General features: G+C 43.9%; 2 protein-coding genes across 8 annotated transcripts in view; both read left to right on the forward strand.

Annotated features, from left to right (window-relative positions):
• The first annotated feature begins 716 nt into the window (after positions 1-716).
• TEX26 (testis expressed 26) lies at positions 717-16,017 on the forward strand. 7 transcript variants are annotated; one of them, XR_013392541.1, is made up of 8 exons: positions 717-908; positions 2,859-2,943; positions 4,933-5,086; positions 6,332-6,488; positions 7,353-7,526; positions 9,225-9,386; positions 11,555-11,677; positions 14,623-16,017. XR_013392541.1 is itself a non-coding variant. In XM_028726443.2 (8 exons), exons 1-8 carry the CDS (start codon positions 779-781, stop codon positions 14,648-14,650), a joined length of 936 nt encoding a protein of 311 aa, XP_028582276.2. In that variant the 5' UTR covers positions 717-778; the 3' UTR covers positions 14,651-16,017. The 7 variants fall into 7 exon arrangements, 6 of the variants coding, with proteins under 6 accessions (XP_028582276.2, XP_028582271.2, XP_028582272.2 ...); XM_028726443.2 differs by lacking the exon at positions 11,555-11,677 and adding an exon at positions 12,120-12,165; XM_028726438.2 differs by lacking the exon at positions 11,555-11,677.
• A 3,584-nt stretch (positions 16,018-19,601) lies between these two features.
• LOC114595778 (cilia- and flagella-associated protein 337-like) overlaps positions 19,602-23,263 on the forward strand; it is a 33,887-nt gene continuing 30,225 nt past the window's right edge. The window contains exon 1 of the mRNA XM_028726447.2: positions 19,602-19,827. Within this exon, the coding sequence (XP_028582280.2) occupies positions 19,742-19,827 (86 nt within the window). The 5' untranslated portion in view covers positions 19,602-19,741. The remainder of the gene's footprint in view (positions 19,828-23,263) is intronic.

Consider the following 23,263-nt stretch of genomic DNA (forward strand, 5'->3'; position numbering starts at 1 on the left):
TGCATAAAAAGAAGTTGGCAACCCTAGTCTGCCTGCAGACTAACCAAATATAATCAGTCCATTTGGGATGGCTGGGGACAAAAGGCAGTCTAGACTCCTGAGCAGAAAAAAAACCCAAACATTTAGCAGGGGTGTGTGAGATAGCAAGTGGGATAACTAACTCAACTATACAGTTGCAAATTAAGTGTGCTTTATGTGCAATATACAAAGTGACTCAAGGACGCAATATAGAACATAATGGCGATGGTGAGCCTTATGAAAAATTCAATATATTTAAAAAAACGCCTTTTTAAAAAGCATTTTCAGAACGGTTTTTATATGTGCGTAGATCCCACCGTGGGAATCTATCCAAAAACTCCAAAATTCAGAAAGAACAGGTATGCCCATCTACTACAAAATAATAATAATTATAACGAGCCGTCGGGCATCTTAATAAACCAAGGACTTGCTGTGGTGGACATTAAAAGGACCACTTTCTCTGGCCACCCCAGAGGCGACATCCCTCTCTGCCCTCCTGCTGTGAAACCTCACCCTGCCCTGGCGAGGCAGGAAAGGGTGTAAAGTCACCGGCTCCCTCCCTTGGTCACAATAACAAGCCCGGCGCCGGGGCAACCGAGCGGCCAGCAGCGCCCAGGGTGTCCCCCGCTGCCTCCCGACAGCTCCGCCGCCCGTCTTGGCGCGGTATCCTCCCTTCGCCCTCTCGCCCCGCGTCTCTTCTGCGCCCCCCCGCCGGCAGCGGAATACAGCGCTCGGGTGGGTTGGAGCTAACCCGGCCCGCATGGAGCCCCCAGAGCGCGAGGCCGGCCCTCTCCTGCCGCCCATCCATGGCACCGCTATGCCGCCGCCACCGGCCTCCATTCCCTTTATCCCCCCGTGGAGACCCAGGTCAGCGCGGCCGGCGCCCCCGGGTGAGAAAACTTTCCGCGCTTCGCTCAGAGGGTTAGAACGCGGGACGGGGGGGGGGGTCTAGAACGCACAGGACGCGCAGGCGCGAGGAAAGGAGCTTGCGCATTACGCACCGTGAAGTTCTTTGCCCTTAGCTCCTTGCCAGATAACTTTGCTATGGGGAGCGGGGTAGGGGGTAGGGGTAGCAAGAGTTAGGTGGGATTCGAGTCGGGGCGGGGGCCATATATTGGTTTGATTATGTTATGCATTGTTAGGGTCACAATATTATGCATGCCTGGAGTACTTTAATAAAATATGCAAGCTAGTCATCAAGGCAGGCCCAAGAGATTTTGGCACCTGAGGGAGACCACAAAATGGCGTCCTCCCCCCCCCCCGCCCCGCCAGGGAAAAGGGGATGAGTGAAGCTCTACATCAGGGACAATAGGGGAATAAAGAGCTACATCTGGATCTGCTGCCCCTGTGGATCCTGCCGCCTGAGGCGGTTGCCTCACCTTGCCTCATAGGTGGGCCAGCCCTTCATCTTTCTTCGGCACTTCATCTACCTCAAGTTATAACTAGTCATTTCATGATTCGCCTCAGGTGGCAAAATTTATTGAGCAGGCCCTGCTGGTAACTCTCCTGCTGGTAACCAGCCACATGGTTAGAGAGTTGGTCTTGGACTGGTAAAAACCCAGGTTCAAATCCCCACTCGGCCATGAAGGTCACAGTGTGACTTTGGACCTTTTCTCTCTCAAGCTAATCTACCTCACAGGCTTGTTGTGAAGATATGATAGGGAAAGGCCACCATGAGCTCCTGAGACAAAAGGCAAAATAAACATGAATTATGGAAGTTGTAAACATAACATAATGTAAACATAACATAATGTAAAAGGCACAAAGCCCTTTTAATGGTAGAAATCAGGGGTACCATGAGAGACAGTTGGGGGGGGGGAATAAAACTTCTTATCCACTGGCATTCAAGCCTGGTGCTTTCCAGAAAAAAATGTAAAGTACCAGTTGAATTCCTGCAAGTCATGTGTTCATGCAAGGCTTAGCAAATTATGAAATAATATTCAAGCAACTGGATGAGTAACCCAGAACTTTTGTTTTACTCATTCACATATCTTTTCTTGCAAGCAACATTGCTCAAAGAAGTAAATTTAGTAAAATAATAATTATTTTTTAAATTTTTTAAAGTGTATTAACTGTACCTAGTTGGCACATAGGCTGTGTAAGGACACCATCCGGTCAAAATTAAGCTTTTAAAAATCCAATTGATTGTGAGGATGAGACTAATTTTTATTTTTATTTAGTTTGGAATACACACGAGAGGATTTCTTACTTTTTTATTTTACCATTCTCACAGTTTATGTTCACTGTTACATGGATGGTTATTGTGAGTATAATTCTACAACGCACATTATGAGAACAGTATATGAGAACACTGATAAGTGGCAGAAAGTTATTGGGAGGGATAGGGTACTGTCTCTTTAAATCAAATCAGAATGGATCCTGAATGTTGCTTTGTAAAGGTTCTTTGCAAAGGTAGAGTGCCAGTTGGCTGGTTCTGAGAGAGAGAAAAGGCAATGCAGAATAGGCAGTTTCGTGAACTGGCTAAAATGTAAGGCTGTTTTCTGTATCTGTAACTTAAGTGATCACCTCAATGTGACAATAACTATGCAACTAACTGCTGCATAGTTATATTTCTTTAAAGGAAATAATATGCTTTGGGAAGGGCAATCACAATCAGGTTCACCTCATGGGAAAAGGAGGACCCTGTGGTTCTGATCCAGATTACCACCTTCCCAAAGGCTGTTATTTGCATTGAGAAACAAGCTCTCATTGGTGCCAAGACACTTCAAATAGTTTTTGGGGAAATAGTTCACCCACTGTTTTTCTCATTACTGATTAGTAAAAAGAAATTACACTAGTAAGTGTTTAGAATTTATAGCACTTACAGTTGCTGTTTTTAGTAGGCAGACTAAAGTGGGATCCTTATGAAACGACAATGAGACACGATTTTGTCTTTAATCCTGCAACAGATCCTGGTGCAGATTGGTAAGATGATACAGATTTAACTTATTCAAACCATTCAAGCATTCTTTTCAAAAGCCTTTGCTGCTTGGCTCCTTTTATTAGCATGTATCTTAAAACATTACCTTCCCCATGCTGTATCTGATCAGCACCACTAGAAAAGGAAAGTGAAGATAAAAGATTGTGTAAAGTAACAAGTACCGGTAGTTTGGCCCTATAACTATCATGTAGAAATAATATTTAAAATGCTTCACTTTGGAGACTATATAGAATGCTCTGCCCTGAATACAACTAGAAATTGAGCCCCTGTTACCTTTTGGGCCTGGAGTACACATGTTGTTTAAGGCTGTGAAATTCTGGGCTGGAGGGGCTCTGTGCACTTTTAATGTCCCTATAGAGACATTTGGCAGGTGGGAGCTCCTGCTGTCTTCTAGAGGTTGCCTTGCCACATGCAATATGCCACCAAGAGTAGCACAAGGAGCTGGCAGAGTTGGCCCTCCAGATGTGGTTGGACTCCCATTTCCAACAACCCCAGCCAGCATAGCTAATGGTCAGGGATGATGGGACTTGTAGTCAAGCAACATCTGGAAGACCAACTCCCCCACCCATCTTATGAAACCATCACAGCTAGCAAATTTTGCTTTCACTGCTCCCTTTCCTTCACAGTTCCTTCCTTTAGAACACTTCCTCTCTGAAATGTCCAGTTGTCTACTTGGACTGGCAGCAGCTCTCCAGTGTGTCAGGTGCAAGTCTTTAACATACTCTGATCCTTAAACTGGAGATTCCAATAACTGAATCAGGTACCTTCTGCATGCAAAGCATATGTTCTCGATCACTGAGCTATGGTCTCTTTTTCACCTCTCCCTTGTCTCTGGTTCAGTCGCATCTGCTTCCTCCTGTCCTTCCCAATGGAGGCAAGGCCTCAGCACAGTGGCAGAGCATATGTTCTGCATGCAGTCGGTCCCAGGTTCAAGTCAAGTAGGGCTGGAAATGACCCACATCTGAAACCCTGGTGATCTGCCAATTTTCTGTGAAGACCAGCGGCAGAGCAAGCCGATCGGGCGCCTGGGGTGGCACATGTGCCCTGTGCCCAGGGGCCTGATCGGCTTGCTCCATCACTGGTCTTCACACAAAATTGGGAGCAGATCATCAGGGTTTCAGATGTGGGTCATTTCCAGCCCTACCTGGGCAGGATGCTCTGCGGGGCCTCTGAGGAGTCTGCCTGCCTCCTCCTCAGCTTCTCTACAGCTGAGGGGGAGGAGGCGGGCAGACCGTTTGGGGCAGTGCGGAGCCTGCGGGCACCCAAGCCACCGCGCCACTCCTAGGAGAAACGCGTGGCTTTGGCGTGCTGCAAGCCTCGCGGTGAGTGCCGCCCGGCATTTTGTCACCCCCCCTCAGTGGTGATACCTGGGGTGACGTGCCCCCACCGCACCCCCCTTCCTCCGCCCCTGGTGAAGACAATACAGTCATACCTCTTGTTATGTTCAGTTCAGGTTACGTTCTTTCAGGATATGTCCTGCGTTGACCCGGAAGTAATGGAATGGGTTACTTCTGGGTTTCGCCACTCACGCATGCGCAGACGCTCAAAATGACGTCATACGCAGAAGCGGCACATCATGACCCGCGCACGCGCAGACGTGGCTTGCGTTCTGCTCATGTTGGGAATGGGACTCCGGAACGGATCCCGTTCGCAACCAGAGGTACCACTGTACTCAGCTAGATGATCCAACTAGGATAAAACAGTTCTTAAGTACAGTCATACCTTGGGTTACAGACGCTTCAGGTTGCATTTTTTCGGGTTATGGACCACGGGTTTCAGCGGTCGTGCATGCGCAGAAGCGCTAAATTGTGTTTTGTGCATGCACTGAAGCGCCGAATCGCAACCCACATGTGCACAGACGCACAGACGCACGTTCACAACCCGAGCGTCCACTGTACTGTACTTAAAACAGGAGCAGTTGAAAGGTAGCAGCCATGATTGTATTTCATTAACATCTCAATTGTTTCTTGCAGTGCCAGAGCAGGCAAAGGGCATGTCATTCCCTTTCAAGTAGATGAGCCTACTGGAAGGAATAGCTACAGAGATGAGTTCTGTTGGAAGCCTTATTCCAAGGCTGAACCTATAAGGGCTGGCTCTGCAAGGAGAAACAATCCTCAGCCTGGAGAAGTAAGGAATGCACTTGTTCTACCCAAGGTTTTACATGTGCTTTGCATTTTACTTTTATATGAAATGACCTATTGGAGGATATCTGGTTTTGGAAACACCAATCCGTCAAAGAGGATTGTCAGGGGAAAGGAAAGACTTAGCAACCAGAAGCATGCAGCCCAACTCTATGCGTGTTTACTCAGAAGCAAGTTTCACTTGAGTTGAATGAGACGCCAAGTAAACATGCTAAGAGCCACTTTTCTTCTGGGGCAGGTAGCAGCTGTGGGGAATCCAATCTGGATTTAAAAGACTGTCAAGGCAAAAGGTTAGATCTGTTCTTTTCCCAAGCCGCAATCCCACTCTGGGTTGGGCTGAGGGGGTTGCAGTGCCTGAGATTTAGTAAACAAAAGCCAAGCACACAGGAACCCATTGTATGCTTAATGTCACATCTAGTTTGGCCTCAGCAGAATTTGGGACAGTCATGCACAAAGCATAGGGTTGTAGCTCAATAGCAGAGCACGTGCATTGCATGCAGAAGTTCCTGATTCAACCCTCAAGAACTTGAGGTAGGACTGGGAAAGAATCCTATCTGAAACCTTGAAGAGTTGCTGCCAGTCAATGTGATATATCATTGTTGCAGGGGGGGAAACAACATATTTGCCTGGCACTGAAATAATCACATGCTCAGGCAGGTCTCCTTGGGGAGAGCATTCCATCATAAACAGGGAGCTACTGCAAAGAAGACTTGTCACTGCTCTCTAGACCTCCCTTGAAGGTGGTGTTTGCAGAGGACTCAGATGGCAATCTCTTGGTCTGGGTGGGTACCTATGAGGAAAGGTGGTCCTTTAAAGCTGTCTAAGGCTTTAAAGCTCAAAACCAACATTGGTTGAATTGGGCCCGGAAACTAATTGGCAACCAGTGTGGTTGTGCCAGGACCAGCATTATATGTTCATAGTTTATTGTTTCAGTTAACAATCTAGCTTCTATGTTCTGCACTAAAACTAGATGGACCGATGGTTGCCCAAGGAGGAACTCAGCAAGAACTTTTGAGCACTTTGCTTATTCACTGTGGTTATTAAACCACAGTTTGTTCTTAACTGTGGTTTAATCTGACATGTTTATAGGTATTTTCCTTAGAAAGAGAAAAAATGATTATTGAACAATAGAGCATAATAAAGTAGAAGACCGGTTTATATGAAATGCATTTTTAATCAGCATTTTCATATTCAGTCTCTCTCCCCCCCTCCCCACTTTCTACATTGTTAGCGGTTCCTGATTTGGCAAATGCCTCGAGAGGAAACACCAATATCTATAGAAAGTTATTCACCTTGGACGAAACCTATTAGTAAGCAAGAGATCGAGGATGTATTAAAAAAACAGTATAAAACAGCTTACGCAAGAGATTATTTAGGAATACAACCAGGTGAGGACTTTGGCTTCCCTTCCTTCTTTGACAATATTATTATTGAGGTCATGTTGAGGTTTACGGCTGCATCTATAGTTGAAAGCCAAAAAGGCATGTTTCAGTCAGAAACATCTCCAGTCTGGCATGGAAGATAGCATTTAACTTAGATTCTGTATGTCCTAGAATCAAAGAATCATGGAATTGTAGAGTGCAGTACTGGAATCTTTTGCCTAATGTGGGACTTGAACACACGATCCTGAGATTAAGAGTCTCATGTTTGGTAAAGAAATCATATGCATATGTCCAAGATGATCAAGGGTCTGGAAACCAAGCTTTATGAGGAATGGCTGAAAGAACTGGGTATGTTTAGCCTGGAAAAGAGGAGATTGAGAGGAGATATGATCGCCACCTTCAAATATCTAAAGGGCTGTCACATGGGAAATGGCACAAGCTTGTCTTATGTTCTGGAGGGCAGGACTTGAACCAATGGCTTCAAGTTACAAGAAAAGAGATTTTGACTCAACATTAGGAAGAACTTTATGTCTGTTCAACCGTGTAACAGAATCCCTTGGAAGGTTATGGACTCTCCTTCTTTGGAGGTTTTTAAGCAGAAGTTGGATGGCCATCTGTCATGCATGCTTTAGTCGAGATTCATGCATTGCAGAGGGTTGGACTAGATGAGCCCTTGAGGTCCCTTCCAACTTTTTAAGAAGTAAGCCTCATTAAGTTCCATGGGACTTAATTCCCATGAAAATGTGTCTAGGACTGCAGCCTAACTGGCTTTCTGTCATTTGCTCTTTGCATGATTTCCCCTCCACATTTTTTATAAAAAGAAATTTATTTGCTCTTTACATTTGCCGCATCATTACTTTTTCATTTCAGGTGCTCCAAGAGATGGTGCTCCTGCTCCTTCAGACTGGAAAATGTTAGTCCCCAAGCCACCAGATACTGAATTCAGGCATAATTACCAGCCCCAAGCCAATAATCCAGATTTAAGGGACTATACTTGGAAATATGGATGTAATGCGAAGCGCCATATTCCAGTGAAAGGCACTGGTAAGGATATTTTTGGGTGCAATAAAATAGATGAAACTCTGGGTTTGATGCCCAGTTTTGGAATTTGGTTCACTGAACCCCATTTTCTTGCAAATGTAGGCAGATAATACTTTCAAGGTTAGCTTTGTTTACATATTTGAGCAGTGATGCTGAGGTTTCCAAAGAAAATGAGAGAAAGAGGATTTCTTCTCCCAAGAGCCACTTAGACCCAGTAGGTTGCATAGGAGAATTGCTCTTACTATGGAATAGGCAATGGTCTTGGCATCTACCACAACGAAACCACGGCACCAAGTATGGGGGGCAGTGGGGGCCAAGGCCCATCCCAAAATTTCAAATCAGAGGGCCAGGCCCTCTAAACTTTTCCAACGGCCATGTATGCACACCATGGGGTGTGCACACGCATGTCAGCATGCCCCATGGCATGCATGGACGACGTCTGCACACCGCTGGGGGCGCTGACATCATGCAGCCCTGGGCCCCCTCAGTCACAGGGGCAAGGCGACACATGTGGTTAGCTTGAAGGAAACTCGCCACTAAATTATTCTATCATTGCTTTATTTTTAAAGAACTTTTTAATTTTAATTTTATTTTTAAAGGGTATTTCCAAGAAAAATATCCAAGGTGGCTTACATCAGCATAATTACCGTATTTTTCACTCTATAAGACGCACCAGACCATAAGACGCACCTAGTTTTTGGAGGAGGAGAACAAGAAAGAAAATATTCTGAATCCCAGAAGCCAGAACAGCAAGAGGGATCACTGCGCAGAATGAAGGCTCCCCCTGCCCTGAAGAGGCTTCGTGCAGCTAAGCCAGAAGCCAGAACAGCAAGAGGGATCGCTGCGCAGTGCTCCCTCTAGCTGGTCTGGCTTCTGGGATTGCTGCGCAGCCTGCATTCACTCCATAAGATGCACACACATTTCCCCTTTTTAGGAGGGAAAATGTGCGTCTTATAGAGCAAAAAATACGGTAAGCATTACAGTTAAGAATTCAACAAGAGAAACCCAATCCACCATATAACCTAAAATAGGTTCCTTCCCACTCCAGTATTGTTCTTGCCTAAAAATAGGAAAAGAAAATACAGCTTTTTCTTTATATCCCCTAAATCAGCATTGCAGGCAATATTGAATAGAGAATGTGTTGACTACATTTCACAAAGGGCTAATAATTATTACATGCTATTATAGGGAAGTTGTATTTTCACAGCTATCAATTATGTGCTGTTTGAGTGCCTGAAAAAGGCAAACCAAGTACTATCTCACAGAAAGAATTCTAGACTCCATATAATTGGAAAACAAGTGCACATTTGGAAAAGTACATGTGCTTTGGAAATTGTAGATCATTATTAACTAAGTCCCTGCCTTTGTGAAATGTTAGGTCCTGCATATTGATTTGTGATTTTATTTACATTAGTGCTTGTTATAGGCAAAGGTGTCATTGGCTACATTCATCTATGTGTTCCATCAGTAGAAATCACAGCATATGAGTTATTGACCTATAAGGGCAAAGTCCATCAGAATCATGCTCCGCCGTTGTGGGTACTCCTGAACTGCAGACCACCTGAGAGGCATCCTTTGTCATTATTATGGCAAAACTTGGAATTGGAAAGCCAGAGCATTCCAGAGGAAGGGGTGGGGGAACAGTGGTGTGGTTTCTTTATTTCATGGTTTCACTTCTCTCTTTTTGGCTTCTCTTCACAGTTCCTTCAGTATCTTTTGCTCAGATCTGGAATCATGAACATACCAAACATCTGACCACATACCAAAGAGATTTTGGGAAAGATTATAATGAGATCCTGTCCGTTTTGAATTCTTTAGACCCAGAAGAAATTAAAGCATATGTGGACAGAGCTCCTCTTCCAGGTAGGTGGGGGTGGAGGATAATAAACTGCAATAGGCATTGGGGGAGCCAAAAGCAGCGAAGACTTCCTGAATGACAAAATCTTCTAAGTGTTCTCATTTTTCCATTTGTAGAGCTGATCTGATTCTGTTTTCTCAACCAATGAATTACTTGACAGTCTTAAGACTTAAAACATGCAGTTTCAACTACTATAGATTCTATGCCTGACCAGGATAGTTTGAACACTGTACATGATCAAATTAGTGATAATATTTATCTCCTGCCCTATGTCCCAGGAGATTAAAATGATGCAAGTGGGGCTCTGCAACAAAATGTTGCAGTGTATCTTGGGTGTGTGTAGCCATCCATGGCCGAGGAGGTACAAAACTCCCCCAAAAGTTAGCATGAGAGACAGGAGTCTCTGCTGTAATTTGGGTCCATGTCCACAATTTTGGTTTTCTAGTATTTCCAAGGGTCACCAGTTTGCATGGCAGTCAGTAGAGTATAAGGCTCCTGCATGCTATTGAGTACTTGAATTGACCTGGGAGGAAGTATGAGAGGGAAATTAAGTAGATTGACCTAAGAGGAAGCCAACTCTACTCTCTCAGCACAGCCCTCCAACTTGTAATAGGGATATACAACATAACACAATGCTGTTGGAGCCTACTTCCTCAGCCCAACATGCAGTATGGGGATAAAAACAGTGGATTAACATTGCAGGGTTGTTGTATATTACAGACAGCCTCTGCCTAATTCCCAACTCCAGTAGTGGTCTAATACATCTGGACAACACTCCAGTTGTAAACCACTTGCAGTGTTTAGTGTGATCTACACTGCAAAGCTGTCCCAAGCACAGCCTCTCCAACTTCCAGTATCGGGACAATTGACACCATTTGCTTTGGAATTTGCATTAGCTGGTTATTTTTTAAAATGCATGTTTCACCTGAAATATTAACTGAGTTAAAACAGCAGGAGCTTTTCTCTTTGCTGCTACTGCTACCTTTTGGGTTTTTTTAGGGTGGGTGGGGTACTGGTGCCCAAATCCAACTACATTAAGAATTTAGATTTGTCTGTTGATGTCTATGGGCAGTTCTCACTTCCATCCACGAGGTCATGCTCAATGCAAAGCAGGACATGACCTATCCAGATAATGTGATAATTCTCTCCTTACTTTTTAAATCTATGTGTCTCTTCCTCCATCTTCCTTTTCCAGGATACTCCATTCTCCCACATGTTGTCCCACCCTTAAACTGTCAGTCAGCACTCAAATGCAACTGAACATTGCTCAGTCTTCGTCGGGATGTTTGGTTTTATTTTCTACTTCCCCCTGGGGTTTCCCCCTAAAGATCTTTCCTACTTCTGCTGACCTCTAGGTTTCTCTGAGTTTGCTGATATATCTTTCTGTTTGTGATATTGTTTTGGCTGTGCGTGTTTTTGACTGAAGATGGGAAAGAATGGGGACAAGTTGGGGGTCTTGCAAGAAAAAGTTGTGTGTACGTGTATGTTTGGAGAGGGGAGCCTTCGAAGCTCTCCCTACTCTGAGTAAACGAGAGAGTGGCAGCTGCCAAGAGAACAAGTGAACAGGTAGGCAGGTGCCTGCTGGCGAGAGAACAAGTGAATGGCTTGTGAGAGATGGAACAGCTAAGAGCCTACGGGTGAATGAATACGTGAATGGGTGGCTTGCTGACTAGTGAGTGGGTGAGCAAGTGAACGGGCAGGTGCTGGCTGATGCAAGAGTGAATGGATGAGCAGGAGCCCATGGGGGAGAGCAAGGCTGCATACACACCAGACATTTCAAGTTGCTGGCTGCTGAGAGAGAATGGGCAGTGGTTGGCTACTACCAAGAGAGCAAGTGCATGTGTCTTTATATCTATGTTTCTCCTCTTCTGCCTTTCCCCCATCTCTCTGTTCCATTCCCCTTTCCTCCCAGATTCAGGGTTTCTTTTTTAACTCACCTGGCAGAAAGCATTCTGTGGGCACTGAGTATGCTCAGCCCTCATTGGGCTGTTTGAGGGGGGGGGTCTTCTTCTCCTCCATTTCTCTTTCTCTAAAAACCTCAAGGTTACCCCTGGTTTGCTGATACCTCCATCTTGTGCATGACTATTGCCATTTTGGCACTCAGAGAATTGAATTATATTTGGGATATTGGATGATGCATCACTAGAATGATATCCTAGCTGTTCCCATCCAGGTGGCTGACTAGATCCAGGTCTACTTAGTGACAGAAGCACACCAGGCATCTTTGTTTCCTCCTATTAAGTTTGATGTGATGGCCGAATTATCTGTGCTGTTTTGGTGACTATATACGAAGCCAGTGAGTTATTTTCTCCACCTTCCCTCCCGCTTTGTAGGGTTTTTCTGGGGCTTTCTCTCTGAAGGGTTACAGGGCAGTGCTCTTTCTCTTTTCCTTTGCTCTGTGATGACTGCCATATATTCTTTTTTTTCTTGAAAGAGGCTCTGTGCATGGCAGAGATTCAGCAGGCTCCATTTTCCTCCAGATGGTGCCGCAGTAACACAGGGATAAGGGAACCTATGGCACTCCAACTCCCATCAGCTCCAGCCAGCATGGCCAATGTGCTAGGGATTCTGGGAGTTGTAGTCCCACAACACTGGGAGGGCCACAGGTTCCTCATCCCTGCAGTAACAGGTGGAAAGCCACACCTTTTGAATTTCTGCTTTTCATGCAGCTGCTAAAGCACAGACCCTCTGTCAAGGAAAAACAACAACATATTCCTAGCCTATTTTTTATTTTCCAGGTATTTCCTATAGGAAGCCCAGAAGGATTTCCTCTGAAAAATATAGGTAATGCCCAATGCTGATGCAATGATTTTCACAACTGCTGCCTCCTGCCCTGGTCCTCCTCTGGTCCTATTACTGACCATCCCCTTTGTTTGTCACATCCTTCGGCCATTTGGAGAAAACCGGATTCTCACATTGCCTCATAGCAGGCTGTGTGTGTGGCAGGACCTGAGGAGTAACAAGGAAGGAGAAACTGTAGAGAGGCTCAGGGTGCATATGCTTGGGCATAATTTTACAAGTGAGCCCACTAAAGGCTCACTCACCTCATTTATCACAAAAAAATATATCTCACTGCCTAGTCGGAGTCACAGGAAACATATTCTTGTTTTCAGCAGAAACCAGAGGAAGGGTCAGGACAGGAGGCTCTAGGGATTGGTAGTGGGCATGGGCCTAGACCAGGGCTTTTTTTCAGCTGGAACTCAGTTCTGGCACTTCTCAGGTGGGTGCCATTACCAATTCAGAGGTTTGGAGGGTGGCAACACGAGAATGGGCCTTCTCTGCAGTGGCTCCCCGTCTGTGGAATCCTCTCCCCAGGGAAGTTTGCCTGGTGCCCTCATTATACACTTAGGCACCAGGCAAAAACGTTCCCTTTTAACCAGGCCTTTGGTTGATCCAATTTACAGCCTATGCCCTTTTAAAATGTGTTCTTTGTGGGGGGCTATTGGGTTGTTGTTTTTATTTTTATTAGGTATCTTGTGGTTTTATATCTTGGTTTTATTCTGTGAACCACCCTGAGACTCCTGGGTAAAGGGCAGTATATAAATTCAATAAGTAATAATAGTTATTATTATTATTATTATTATTATTAATAATAATAATAATAATAATAATAATAATAATAATAATAGAAGAACAAGGGAGGCCTTCATAGTGAGTTCCAGCACCCCTTTTTCTAGAAAAATAGCACTGGTCTAGACAGGTGCCTGATTATGCCAATCCCTAACATCAACCCTCCAGTTTATATCAAGGGTGGAGAGATGGTAGGCCAGGATCTATGGGCAATCTCTGGATGATTCCCATTACCTTGGCAAGGATTTCTGACCCCCACAGCAACAAAATGACTCCCTGTCCCTCCAAATTATATGTCTGAAATAAATAAAATAGGTGTGGGGTGGTAACAAAGAGTGGATTTGTGTGTGGAAGCACTATGAGATCAGTTTCAGTTCTGATACTTGGAACAATTTCCTCGTTTCAACATTATTTAATTCTAAGGGTATGCTTGCACCTGATGAACCTCTGGGTTCCTGTAGGGAGGGGAAAACAAACTTGCATGAGCCTAGACATCTGTCTACCCCTGGTCTGTATGACAAAAGTATTTCTGGTTAGAAGGATTGATTTTGTTACAGGCTAACTAGACAGAGTTTGGGACAAACTGGACACTTATATCTTTGCATCTAATGTGCACACGACTGGCCTACGGGGTTTTGGTGCCTAAGGTCTATCTCACTGAGCTCAGCTACTACTTGAGCCACTTACTGCTTCCAGGTAGTTGGTGTGTTGCTTTTATGTTCTCCTGGTGTAACAGATGACTAGGTGCCCTAGGTAGCTGGTGGGCTGGCACACTGGAAGGCCTAGACAGGTGGACACTTCTGCCGTCACCAATAGCTTAACCACCCAAAAGCCCTAGCTAACCAAAGCGGGCAAGTGAATGAGAGGGTGGGGGAAGGACTGGTTGAGTGAGTGATTTAGTGAATGTGTGTGTGTGTGTGCTATTTATAGGCCACTTTTCTGAGAAAAGCTGCAGAATTACAGAATATAAATATGATGTATTTTTTACAGGTATCCCGGTAAGTAAGTCAGTGAGCAAATGGATGAGCAAGTGAATGGGTGAAGTGTAAATAAAAGCGAGTGACTGTGAATGGGCAAGAGAGCTTAGAAACTCAAAGACTGGAACATTGGGGAAAGCGAAAGGAATATCAGTGCCTTTGCCTAACTATCTCAATTTTTGCCCACCCCTGCTCCCTGGCTGCTTTGGGCCCATAGCTATGCCCAGCAAACAGTTGCAGGCCCAGCAAGTTCCAAGGGAGACCAGTGAGGGTCCAACCATGGGACTGGGCCACACTGGAAGGAGATTCTACCTCTTATACATTAATGGCTTCCTTTAAACTAATTATAAGGGAGAAATCTTGTTGCTTCCCTCAGTACACTAAGATCCATCCCACACAATCATTGACATACTGTACCAAAAGGCAGTGGGAAAACTGGAGAGTAATTGACCCCTTGGAGTCCAGTCCAGTCAGCTCTTTCTGATCCAGTAAGGGAACAAGTTGCTTGGGGGAAAAAGCCCAATGTAAAACAAACAGAACGTATACAAAAAAGCAAAGATATGTTAATGTCATATCTGATTTGACCCTTTGATATCCCACCTATTTCCTGTGCTAATGTGAAATCATTATTGATGTTGCGTATGTCTGGTTATTCTAGCTTTAGTGATACATTTTCTTTCACTTGTTTGTGCAGAAAAAACCATCCTTCAGAACTTCCTTGAAAGGGTCAGCGGGGACAAGAAATTCCAAAGGCCTTCCTCATCGAAGAAGCTGGAAGAAAACCCAGTCAAATGTGTCTAATAGCTTTTAGGAGAAAATTCAGCAATATTCTAGGAGGCTGAATTACACTTGAATACCCTTGTGGTCTTTCTTTATAGTAAACCATTTGAAGAGCTACATCAAACTTTCTTATACTTTAGGTTTCCTTTTGAAATTGTAAAAGTCTGCAGTGCTACCATCACATTGACCTTGGAAATATAGTATGGATTCAGGAACTTTCATTCCAATCAGAGAAGATCTTACATATTCCATATATTTGCAAATCAAATATTTCCCCCCACCCTATTATCATTTCCTTGTTATAATGCTACTGCAATTTAAATAAAAAATAATTACGATAATCTTTTTAAAAAATAGATTAGAAAAAGAGAACATTTATTCTAGCTTTAATTTTGCTCTTCTACTAGATTATATTGGTTTCTGGATCTCAGAAATTTTAATTGGGACTATGACCTTTAAGTTAATTAATAATATGAGTTTTACACTACATGGATTTTCACAGTGCAAGCCTTTATATGTCTACGCAGAAGGAAGTCCCATTGAGTTCAGTGAGATTTACTCCCAGGAAAGGGGTAATGGGTTTGCTGCCTTTAGTCAATGAACTAAACAATTAAATTTGGGAATGAGTGAAAATAATAGTTTTGAGGGCAAAGTGTTCCCTTTGTTTTTAGATTATGTACGCATGTGTTGTAGAAAAAGAATGATCTTCTAACACAGCGATGTCCAACTGGTCGACCATGATCAACAGGTATATCCCCGGATGATTGCGGTCGATCGCAGGATCTTTATCGATCATGGGATTAAAAGCAATGTATAATGAATGTTCCCACCCCTGCCCCCCTCGCTCTGTCCCTACGTAGCGTCAAAATGGCGATCTTTTATAGTCTTCTTGTTAGTGTCGTAGTTAATGGCTAGCCTCCCCCTCCCCACCCGCCTGCGGTAAAAAAAGATCAGCAAGCTCAGGAACTCTGGGCAATCCTCCCCTTCCACACTTACACACCCCACACGCTCCTCCTCCCTCTAATGACAATGGGTAGATCACTGCCAGTTTTATTATACTGGGAGTAGATCTCAGTCTCTTGGGAGTTGGACGTGCCTGTTCTAACAGATTGGCAACTAAATATCGTAGCCCTAGTTTTAATTCCTTGAGTTCCCTTCCTCAGCATAAAGCTGTTTTATTCCTCTGAAGTTACACCTCCCCATGTTGGTCAGATTAAGAGTCTATATTTCGTTATGTATAAATTATGTTTGCTGCTTTGTAAACTGATCAATTTAGGAACAGAACCCAAATAAATCTGTTAAGGCTGTGTACACGCAACATTTTATTTTATTTTATTCCAGAATCAATGGAGACTGAGTACTCCCCCCCACCCCAATCCACACATGAATTGCATCCACACATCTATTGCATATTTTTGTTGTCCCTGAAAAGTACTTCTTGCCACAGGTAACCTGTATGGCTAGGGGTGCCTTATTGTAGGTCCAGCTGGCGGCCCCCTTCAGACTGCCAGATTAGACTATTGCAATGTGCTCTTCAAAATGATTTGAAAGCTGCAACTAGTGCCATCCACTCTCAGAACCCATGCAACACTTCTAAAGTAACCACACTGGTTGCCTATTAGCTCTAAACCCAATTCAAGATGCTTACACTAATGTTTAAAGCCCTAAATGGCTCCCTCTTGGTGGCTTCTCTACTTTCAGAGTTTCTGTGGCCCGTGACTTGTGAGAGGGCCTTCTCGGTGTTGGCCCCAGTAATGTGGAACTCCCTACTCACAGAGATGCATCTGGCATCATCTCTACAGCTTCTGTCAATGGCTGAAGATGCATCTCTTTACCGTGGCCTTTGAAAGCTGAAGAATTGATTTGTGTCCTACATGTATTGGTGTGTGTGTGTGTGTGTGTGTGTGTGTGTGTGTGTGTGTGTTGGGGATTGTATGTTTGTTACTGTATTAATTGCATCTATATATCCTGTAACCCACACTGAGACTTTTTGATGAAGGGCAGATAGAAAATAAAATCAATAACATTAATACATGTATAAAATTATGTCTGATGCAGAGAAAAGGGGCTTGGAGCAATTCAATGATAAAAAGGCTACCAGTCATAGTGGCTGTGCACTACCTCCAGAATCTGGTCCTTGGAATACCAGCTGCTATGAAACACAAGCAGTAGGTCTCATAGGGCTTCCCACAGACATCTGGCTGGCCACTGTGCTGGACTAGACGGTCCTTTGGTCCGACTGAGCAGGGTTCTTCTTTTGGTCTTAGCTCAGAATTCAGCAACAAGCTAACCAGCAATGTAATTGACACCATAAAAAGAAGTAACACACTTACTGTTCATATTGAGATGACTGTGCAATTCAAGAAAAATAGCTGATGATTTACAGTTGGCAATGAGAGGTCATAGCAGAAATATCACCAAGGCAGGAATGCAAATGGCATGCATCAACCAAAATGAGGACTTGTTTGGAAGGCTGATTACAGGAGCAGTAGGTGCGGTTATTTTTCAGATGTAAAATGATGACTTTCAAGTCTTATTATGGCTTCAGTGTTTTGGTTTTGCCTGAGGTAGGAAGCAAGAATATTCTGCATTAAATTATTATGAAGTCTCTCTCTGTGTGTATTTGTGCATGCCCTATATGTATTCTACTATATCACAACTATCAAACATAGTCAAACTACCTTTACATGCTGTTATCAGCTATCTACTGTTGATCTCTCTCTCCATCTATTTTCCCTTTGAGATTTGATGACTAAATATCTGGCAGATGGAGTGCTGCCTATTATCAGGCTGCTTGCACAGGCCTGAGCCAAGTTTAGCTCTCCCCTGAAATAATTTTCATTCTCAGAAAAAACAATTAAGCACTGATAGATAAAACACAGATTATGACCAATAAAGACAGCACTGCGCTAGCTGCTGCTGGAGCACTATAACCCAGTTCTGTTCCTGAGGGTATTACATAAATTCTTAAGTTTTTAAATATGTGCCACAAGCCTTCAGATTGAGGTAGTTGTGGTTTTCTTACATTTCACTTACAATGCGAAATGTACTAACTGGAGGACTGAATCATAATGGAATTTGCTGGCTGGTGCTATTAATTGAGGATGAAAAAAAATCTAAAAACCAAGACTTGTGCTTTGTATAACATAATGCAGAACAGGACATTCTGGATTCACTTAGGGCTGTTTTGCACATTCTTCCTCTCCTTTTTTTGTAAACTGCGTGGTGTTCCTCACCAGGCAAAGAAGTGATTGTGCAAAAGTGAATGTCATGTGATTTTTCTCCCTCTCTCATCATTTCAGTTTTTCAGCACCAGAAGAAATTGTGGGGTGAGTCAGAAGCAGGGAGATGTTGCTTCCTGCCATAATTCTCTTTTGATGTTCCTTCTTCCCTGCTGTTAAGTTCACAGCTGTTTTCTATCAGAACAGGTTAAGTAGCCATTTGCCTTTGCTTTCATTTTGGGTAAGACTCAGGGCTGAGCGGAGTATGCCAATGTTTGGAGCTGAACCGTTAACATCTAAGAAATTCCATACCATGTTCCACCATCATAGCATGGGCCCAGCTTCTGGGTTCTAGGTACCTGATAATTAAAAAAAAACATTATCAGTGAATATTCCCTCCTGAACTAGCAGCTCTTGCACAAAATTGATGTTTGGAGCCATCAGGGACAAAGCCTTTTGGGTTATAAGTGGCATGTAAATAAATAAATAAAAATAAAAGGATGTGGGGATACCTTGTCCTGTCACTCTTAGGCTAACCTATACTTAGCAAGTATATCTGTGTATCTGAAGAAGTGTGCATGCACACGAAAGCTCATACCAAGAACTAACTTAGTTGGTCTTTAAGGTGCTACTGGAAGGAATTTTTTGTTTTGACTATACTTAGCAAGGTTGTGGTGTGCATAAAATGGGGGGGGGGGGGGAGAGAACCACAATGAATGCCAATCTGTTCTACTTGGTGGAAATGGGATTTAAAATATTGAATTTATACAAGTTCTGGCTTGACATTAAAGGACAGCTCGAGGCTGCCTAACACACCGTATGCATTTAAAGCGTAATTTTGCGGTCAAAACAATATGCTCTGACTTAAGGTCCTACTCCTACAGTGCCTCAGAATTTGCTTTTATCAGGCTTGGTGGCAGAACTAGATACATTGGTACCTCGGGTTACAGACGCTTCAGGTTACAGACTCCGCTAACCCAGAAATAGTACCTCAGGTTAAGAACTTTGCTTCAGGATGAGAACAGAAATCATGCTCCGGCGGCATGGCAGCAGGAGGAGGCCCCATTAGCTAAAGTGGTGCTTCAGGTTAAGAACAGTTTCAGGTTAAGAATGGACCTCCAGAAGAATAAAGTTCTTAACCCGAGGTACCACTGTACTCAGGTACGTAGAGGGACTTTTATTGTGGTACAGGTGGCACCTTTGAGAATCACAGCTCAGGGCCTTTCTACATGTCACTTATAGTGCTGCAGCTGCTGTCTCCCCCCCCCCCCAATTTTCCCATCAATATACAGTGGTACCTCGGGTTACAGACGCTTCAGGTCACAGACTCCGCTAACCCAGAAATAGTGCTTCAGGTTAAGAACTTTGCTTCAGGATGAGAACAGAAATCGTGCTCCGGCAGCACAGCAGCAGCAGGAGGCCCCATTAGCTAAAGTGGTACCTCAGGTTAAGAACAGTTTCAGGTTAAGTACAGACCTCCGGAACAAATTAAGTACTTAACCTGAGGTACCACTGTATATATATATTAGTAAAGGGTATACAAATGTGCACATGTTCCCCAAGACTCTTAAGCACCTAGCAACACCCCTGCCCTGAGGGTGCTGCAATGCATAATCCCCAAGCTGTGATGCTTTGGGACTTGGAGGAGGTGCTAAGTAACCTGAGCTGTGGCAAACTGTGGACAGACAAGCTCTAACCAGCAGGCTCCAATCTTAGGCACAAAGTGGGCACCCACCGCTGCCTCAGGGGAGTGGAAACAGCAGTGGCATTGTGAGATTCAGTTGCTGGCACTGGGAAGGGTAATTTTCTGGTATGATTTCTGGTGCCAGAATGCCTCTGGGGAGAAAAGTGAGGCCAAGTTCTGCTTCAGGACACTTAGAAACATCCACACTTAGCAGGTAAGAGGTGAGGGGGGGGGGGAGGATTTGTTAAAAAAAACTCTCAATGCATATAAATAGATAAAAAATTACCGGCTTTAAAAAATAATAATAAAATGAGTTTGGGTGCAGACTGAGTCCAAGAGTGACTGCAGTGCTGATCAGTATTGTTTGGAAGCTATGTGCTTGTTGTCAGGGAACCAAATGCTGTTCATTTGCTTTCTTATAGATTGTCAAAATTTTCAAACCCTAATGCGAACAGTTCCTTCCCTGAGACATGATCGCTTCACATTCTATCACCTTGGTGAATTCTATATCACTAGTGCAGATTCTTACTGTGAAAATCCTTTTTTGTTTGTTTGCTTGTTTTGTTTGCTCGGTCTGCTTTGCTTGGGAACGTGCAACGGATTATAATTAGCTGCTCTCAGACACCAGGACTGCCTGAGAAGGAGAGTTCCTTGACTTGGTTTCTTAGAACAAGAAAGATAAAACAAGGCTTAACTTTTGCCATACAAAAAGCCAAGAAATAAATAATAGCAATTTTGGGAGGGATGGGGTGATAGCAAAGGAACAGTATTTCTTTTGTCAAACTATCAATTATATGCAATTAGATTCATGGCATGGAATGCACTTTGTTGAACACATAGCTCTGTGATGGCCTGGGACTTGGGCTCGGACTTGGAACCAGAGGAGTCTCAGTCCGCACTGGATCCTTTGCTTCAGGCATCATCTGAACCAAGTCTGGGGCCTGATCCTGAAGAGTCCCAGTCTGCACAGGTTCCCCTGCAACAAGCACCAGCTGGGCTGAGTCAGGGGCCTGAGCCTGCCCTGGCTCCAGATGCAGGAATTACCTCATTGCCTTCAGCTGGGCCATCACTTACAGCTGCTCCACTACTGGTTTGGTCAGGGGAGGCTGAGGCGGCCCCTGGGTCTAGTAACCCACCGATGTCTCCCGAGCTGCAGAGACTGAGGTCTGAGAGAAGGAGAGACCTGAGTACTCGCAGGAGGAGTGCTCACCTTTGGGCGAAACAGGGAGGTGAGTCGCAGGGGGGTCAGGACTGGCCACTACCCCGGCAAAGATAAAAGGCTGTCAGACCCCGCCCCAGGTTGCAGGAGCAACATTGCTGTTTGCTAGATCCTGCCTGAGATCCTGTACCTGTCCTTGCCTGGTTTCCTGCCTCATGTCTTGCCTTGGCCCTGCCGGACTGACTCCTAGCAGAACCTTCAGATTCTGGTCCGGTCCTGGACGGCGTTTCTCGGGTTACCCCCTGGGCCCAGCACAAGCCCAACACCCTGCAAACAAAAGAGACCCTAGAATTGTAGAGTTGGAAGGGGCCTTGAGGGTCATCTAGTCCAACCCCCTGCAATGCAGGCATCTCAACTAGATCATAAATGGCAGATGGCCATCCAACCTCTGCTTAGAAACCTCCAAGGAAGAAGAGTCCACCACCTTTCACGGGAGTCTGCTCCACTGTCTAACAGCTCTTACTGTCAGAAAGTTCTTTCAAAATCTTGCTTGTAACTTGAAGCCATTGGTTTCAGTCCTACCCTCCCTAACAGAAGCGCAGGGGGGGGGGTACAAATCCTGTTCCCGTTTCCTCTTGGTTATATTAAGGTTTAAAGTATTCCTAAGAGAAGAGCCAGCTATTCATCAAGCATCATGGATCGAGTGTTCATAAGCCAGTTATTACAGTGTTATACAATTGTTTTCTATATGCAACTGTTTTATATCTAATTTTTTTAAATAAAAATTGTTTTAAAAAACAGTTTAAAACAGCAGCACATGCATAAAATCAATTCAATTCCAAGACAGATGCCGAGATGGAGATTTTAGAAGGCGTGTTAATTTTGCTATGGGCATTTGATGCGGTTTGAATCTCTCTGTGTCTCTGCTGCTTGCATTGTTTCTCAATTCTTTTCTGGGAGGTAGGAACAGAACAGTAGCCCACTACTTTTCTGTTTGTTTTTGTAGAGGCATAGTTTTTACATGTAATTTGCGCTCCATTGCAACACATAATCACTTTGACACACTCCCATTATTATCCTTCTCATCAGCATCCTTTTAGCAGCCTATTTTTTTTGGGGGGGGGGTACAAATGGCAACAAAACACCTTTTCACCTACTTAATTTAATTTTGCAAATGTTTTCAAATGAATAAGTGTCCCTAGCATTTTTTTAAGCACACTGCTAAAATGGCATGGTTAGGCACACATTTACTCCTGTAGCCACACAACTATGCTACGCCCACTAGTATAGTTATAACAGCAGGATATTCACACACAAATAGCGCCAGGCTCATAGACCGATGGAGAGTCGCTTGTAATTATTTTTGTAGCTTATAGTGGAAAATCAATGACTAGGTAGCACTAAAACTGCACATTCTAGAAGCACTCTTAGAAGCCATCCCAATTTATCGCCTAGCCTTTGTCCAATGCTGCCTCCTTGTGAATTTAAATAGATTAGCATTTATTGTTTTCGTCTCTGGGAGAGTCGCCGCACATAAGGCAGCCAGCCGTACAACACTATACGCTAGTTTCCAAGTTGGCTGTCTCTTATGGTACCCAACCCAGGAAATTAGGGTTGTATTAAATGATGCTGCTTAGCTGACATTAAGACTTCCAACCCCATTGGACACCAGCCAAGACCAGCTTGTTGTTGACTCGTCCATTTACATTTAATCTTCTCCAGCACATGTTACAGAGGCTGACAATAAGCAGAAATATTTGTATGACTCACCCACCCTGCCCCTACAATCCTATTGTTTATGCCCAACCAGTCACTCTAGGTATAGTTTAATATAGGAAATGTCCAGATTGGAAACATGTTAATGTGTCTTCTCTTTTTTGTGGTGCCATTGTTCAGGTCCTTTGAGAATCTTAGTGAGTCACTTCACTTGTTATGCCCTCCATTTCCCTCCCCTCCCCATTTAATCACATGATAACTGAAAAATGTGAGGGTTATAGATTGATAGAGTTGTGTCCCTATGTTCGCACTATACCTTTCAAGCAAATTTCCACTCTCAAATACTTCTGGGCACTGTAGTTTACCCCTCACAGAGTTACAGTTCCCAGCAATGCTTTAAAAAACTACAATGCCCAGAATTCTTTGAGGTGAAAAATGTGATTTAAAGTAAGGTTACCAGACGTCCCCTGTTTCCCGGGGAAAAGATTTACACATCAGTCCCCATACAAAATCCATTGAAGTTGAAAAGTGTCCCCGGATTCATTGAAAAAAAATCTGGTAACCTTAATTTAAAGGAATTGTGCGTGTGGATAAGCTGTAACTTGTAAAGGAAGCTGTTGCCTCAGTCTGGAAACAATCTACTGTTGTTTCTACTGTTACTGCTGCTACCGCCAGCAACTAATAATTAATGATAGGTAATTTATTATTAAGAGACAGTTCATTAATAATAATAATAATAATAGCAATGTCCATGCCTGCCTTCTGGTGTTTGTGC

The sequence above is a fragment of the Podarcis muralis genome, chromosome 4 (genome assembly GCF_964188315.1).
Source record: "Podarcis muralis chromosome 4, rPodMur119.hap1.1, whole genome shotgun sequence".
NCBI classification, from domain to species: Eukaryota; Metazoa; Chordata; class Lepidosauria; order Squamata; family Lacertidae; genus Podarcis; species Podarcis muralis.

Coding starts and splice junctions, on each gene's coding strand:
- TEX26 (XM_028726438.2), top strand. CDS start 779: ATGGAGCCCCCAGAGCGCGAGGCCGGCCCTCTCCTGCCGCCCATCCAT. Junction 7,527..9,224: donor TATTCCAGTGAAAGGCACTG/GTAAGGATATTT, acceptor TTCTCTTCACAG/TTCCTTCAGTATCTTTTGCT. Junction 9,387..14,622: donor GGACAGAGCTCCTCTTCCAG/GTAGGTGGGGGT, acceptor TTGTTTGTGCAG/AAAAAACCATCCTTCAGAAC.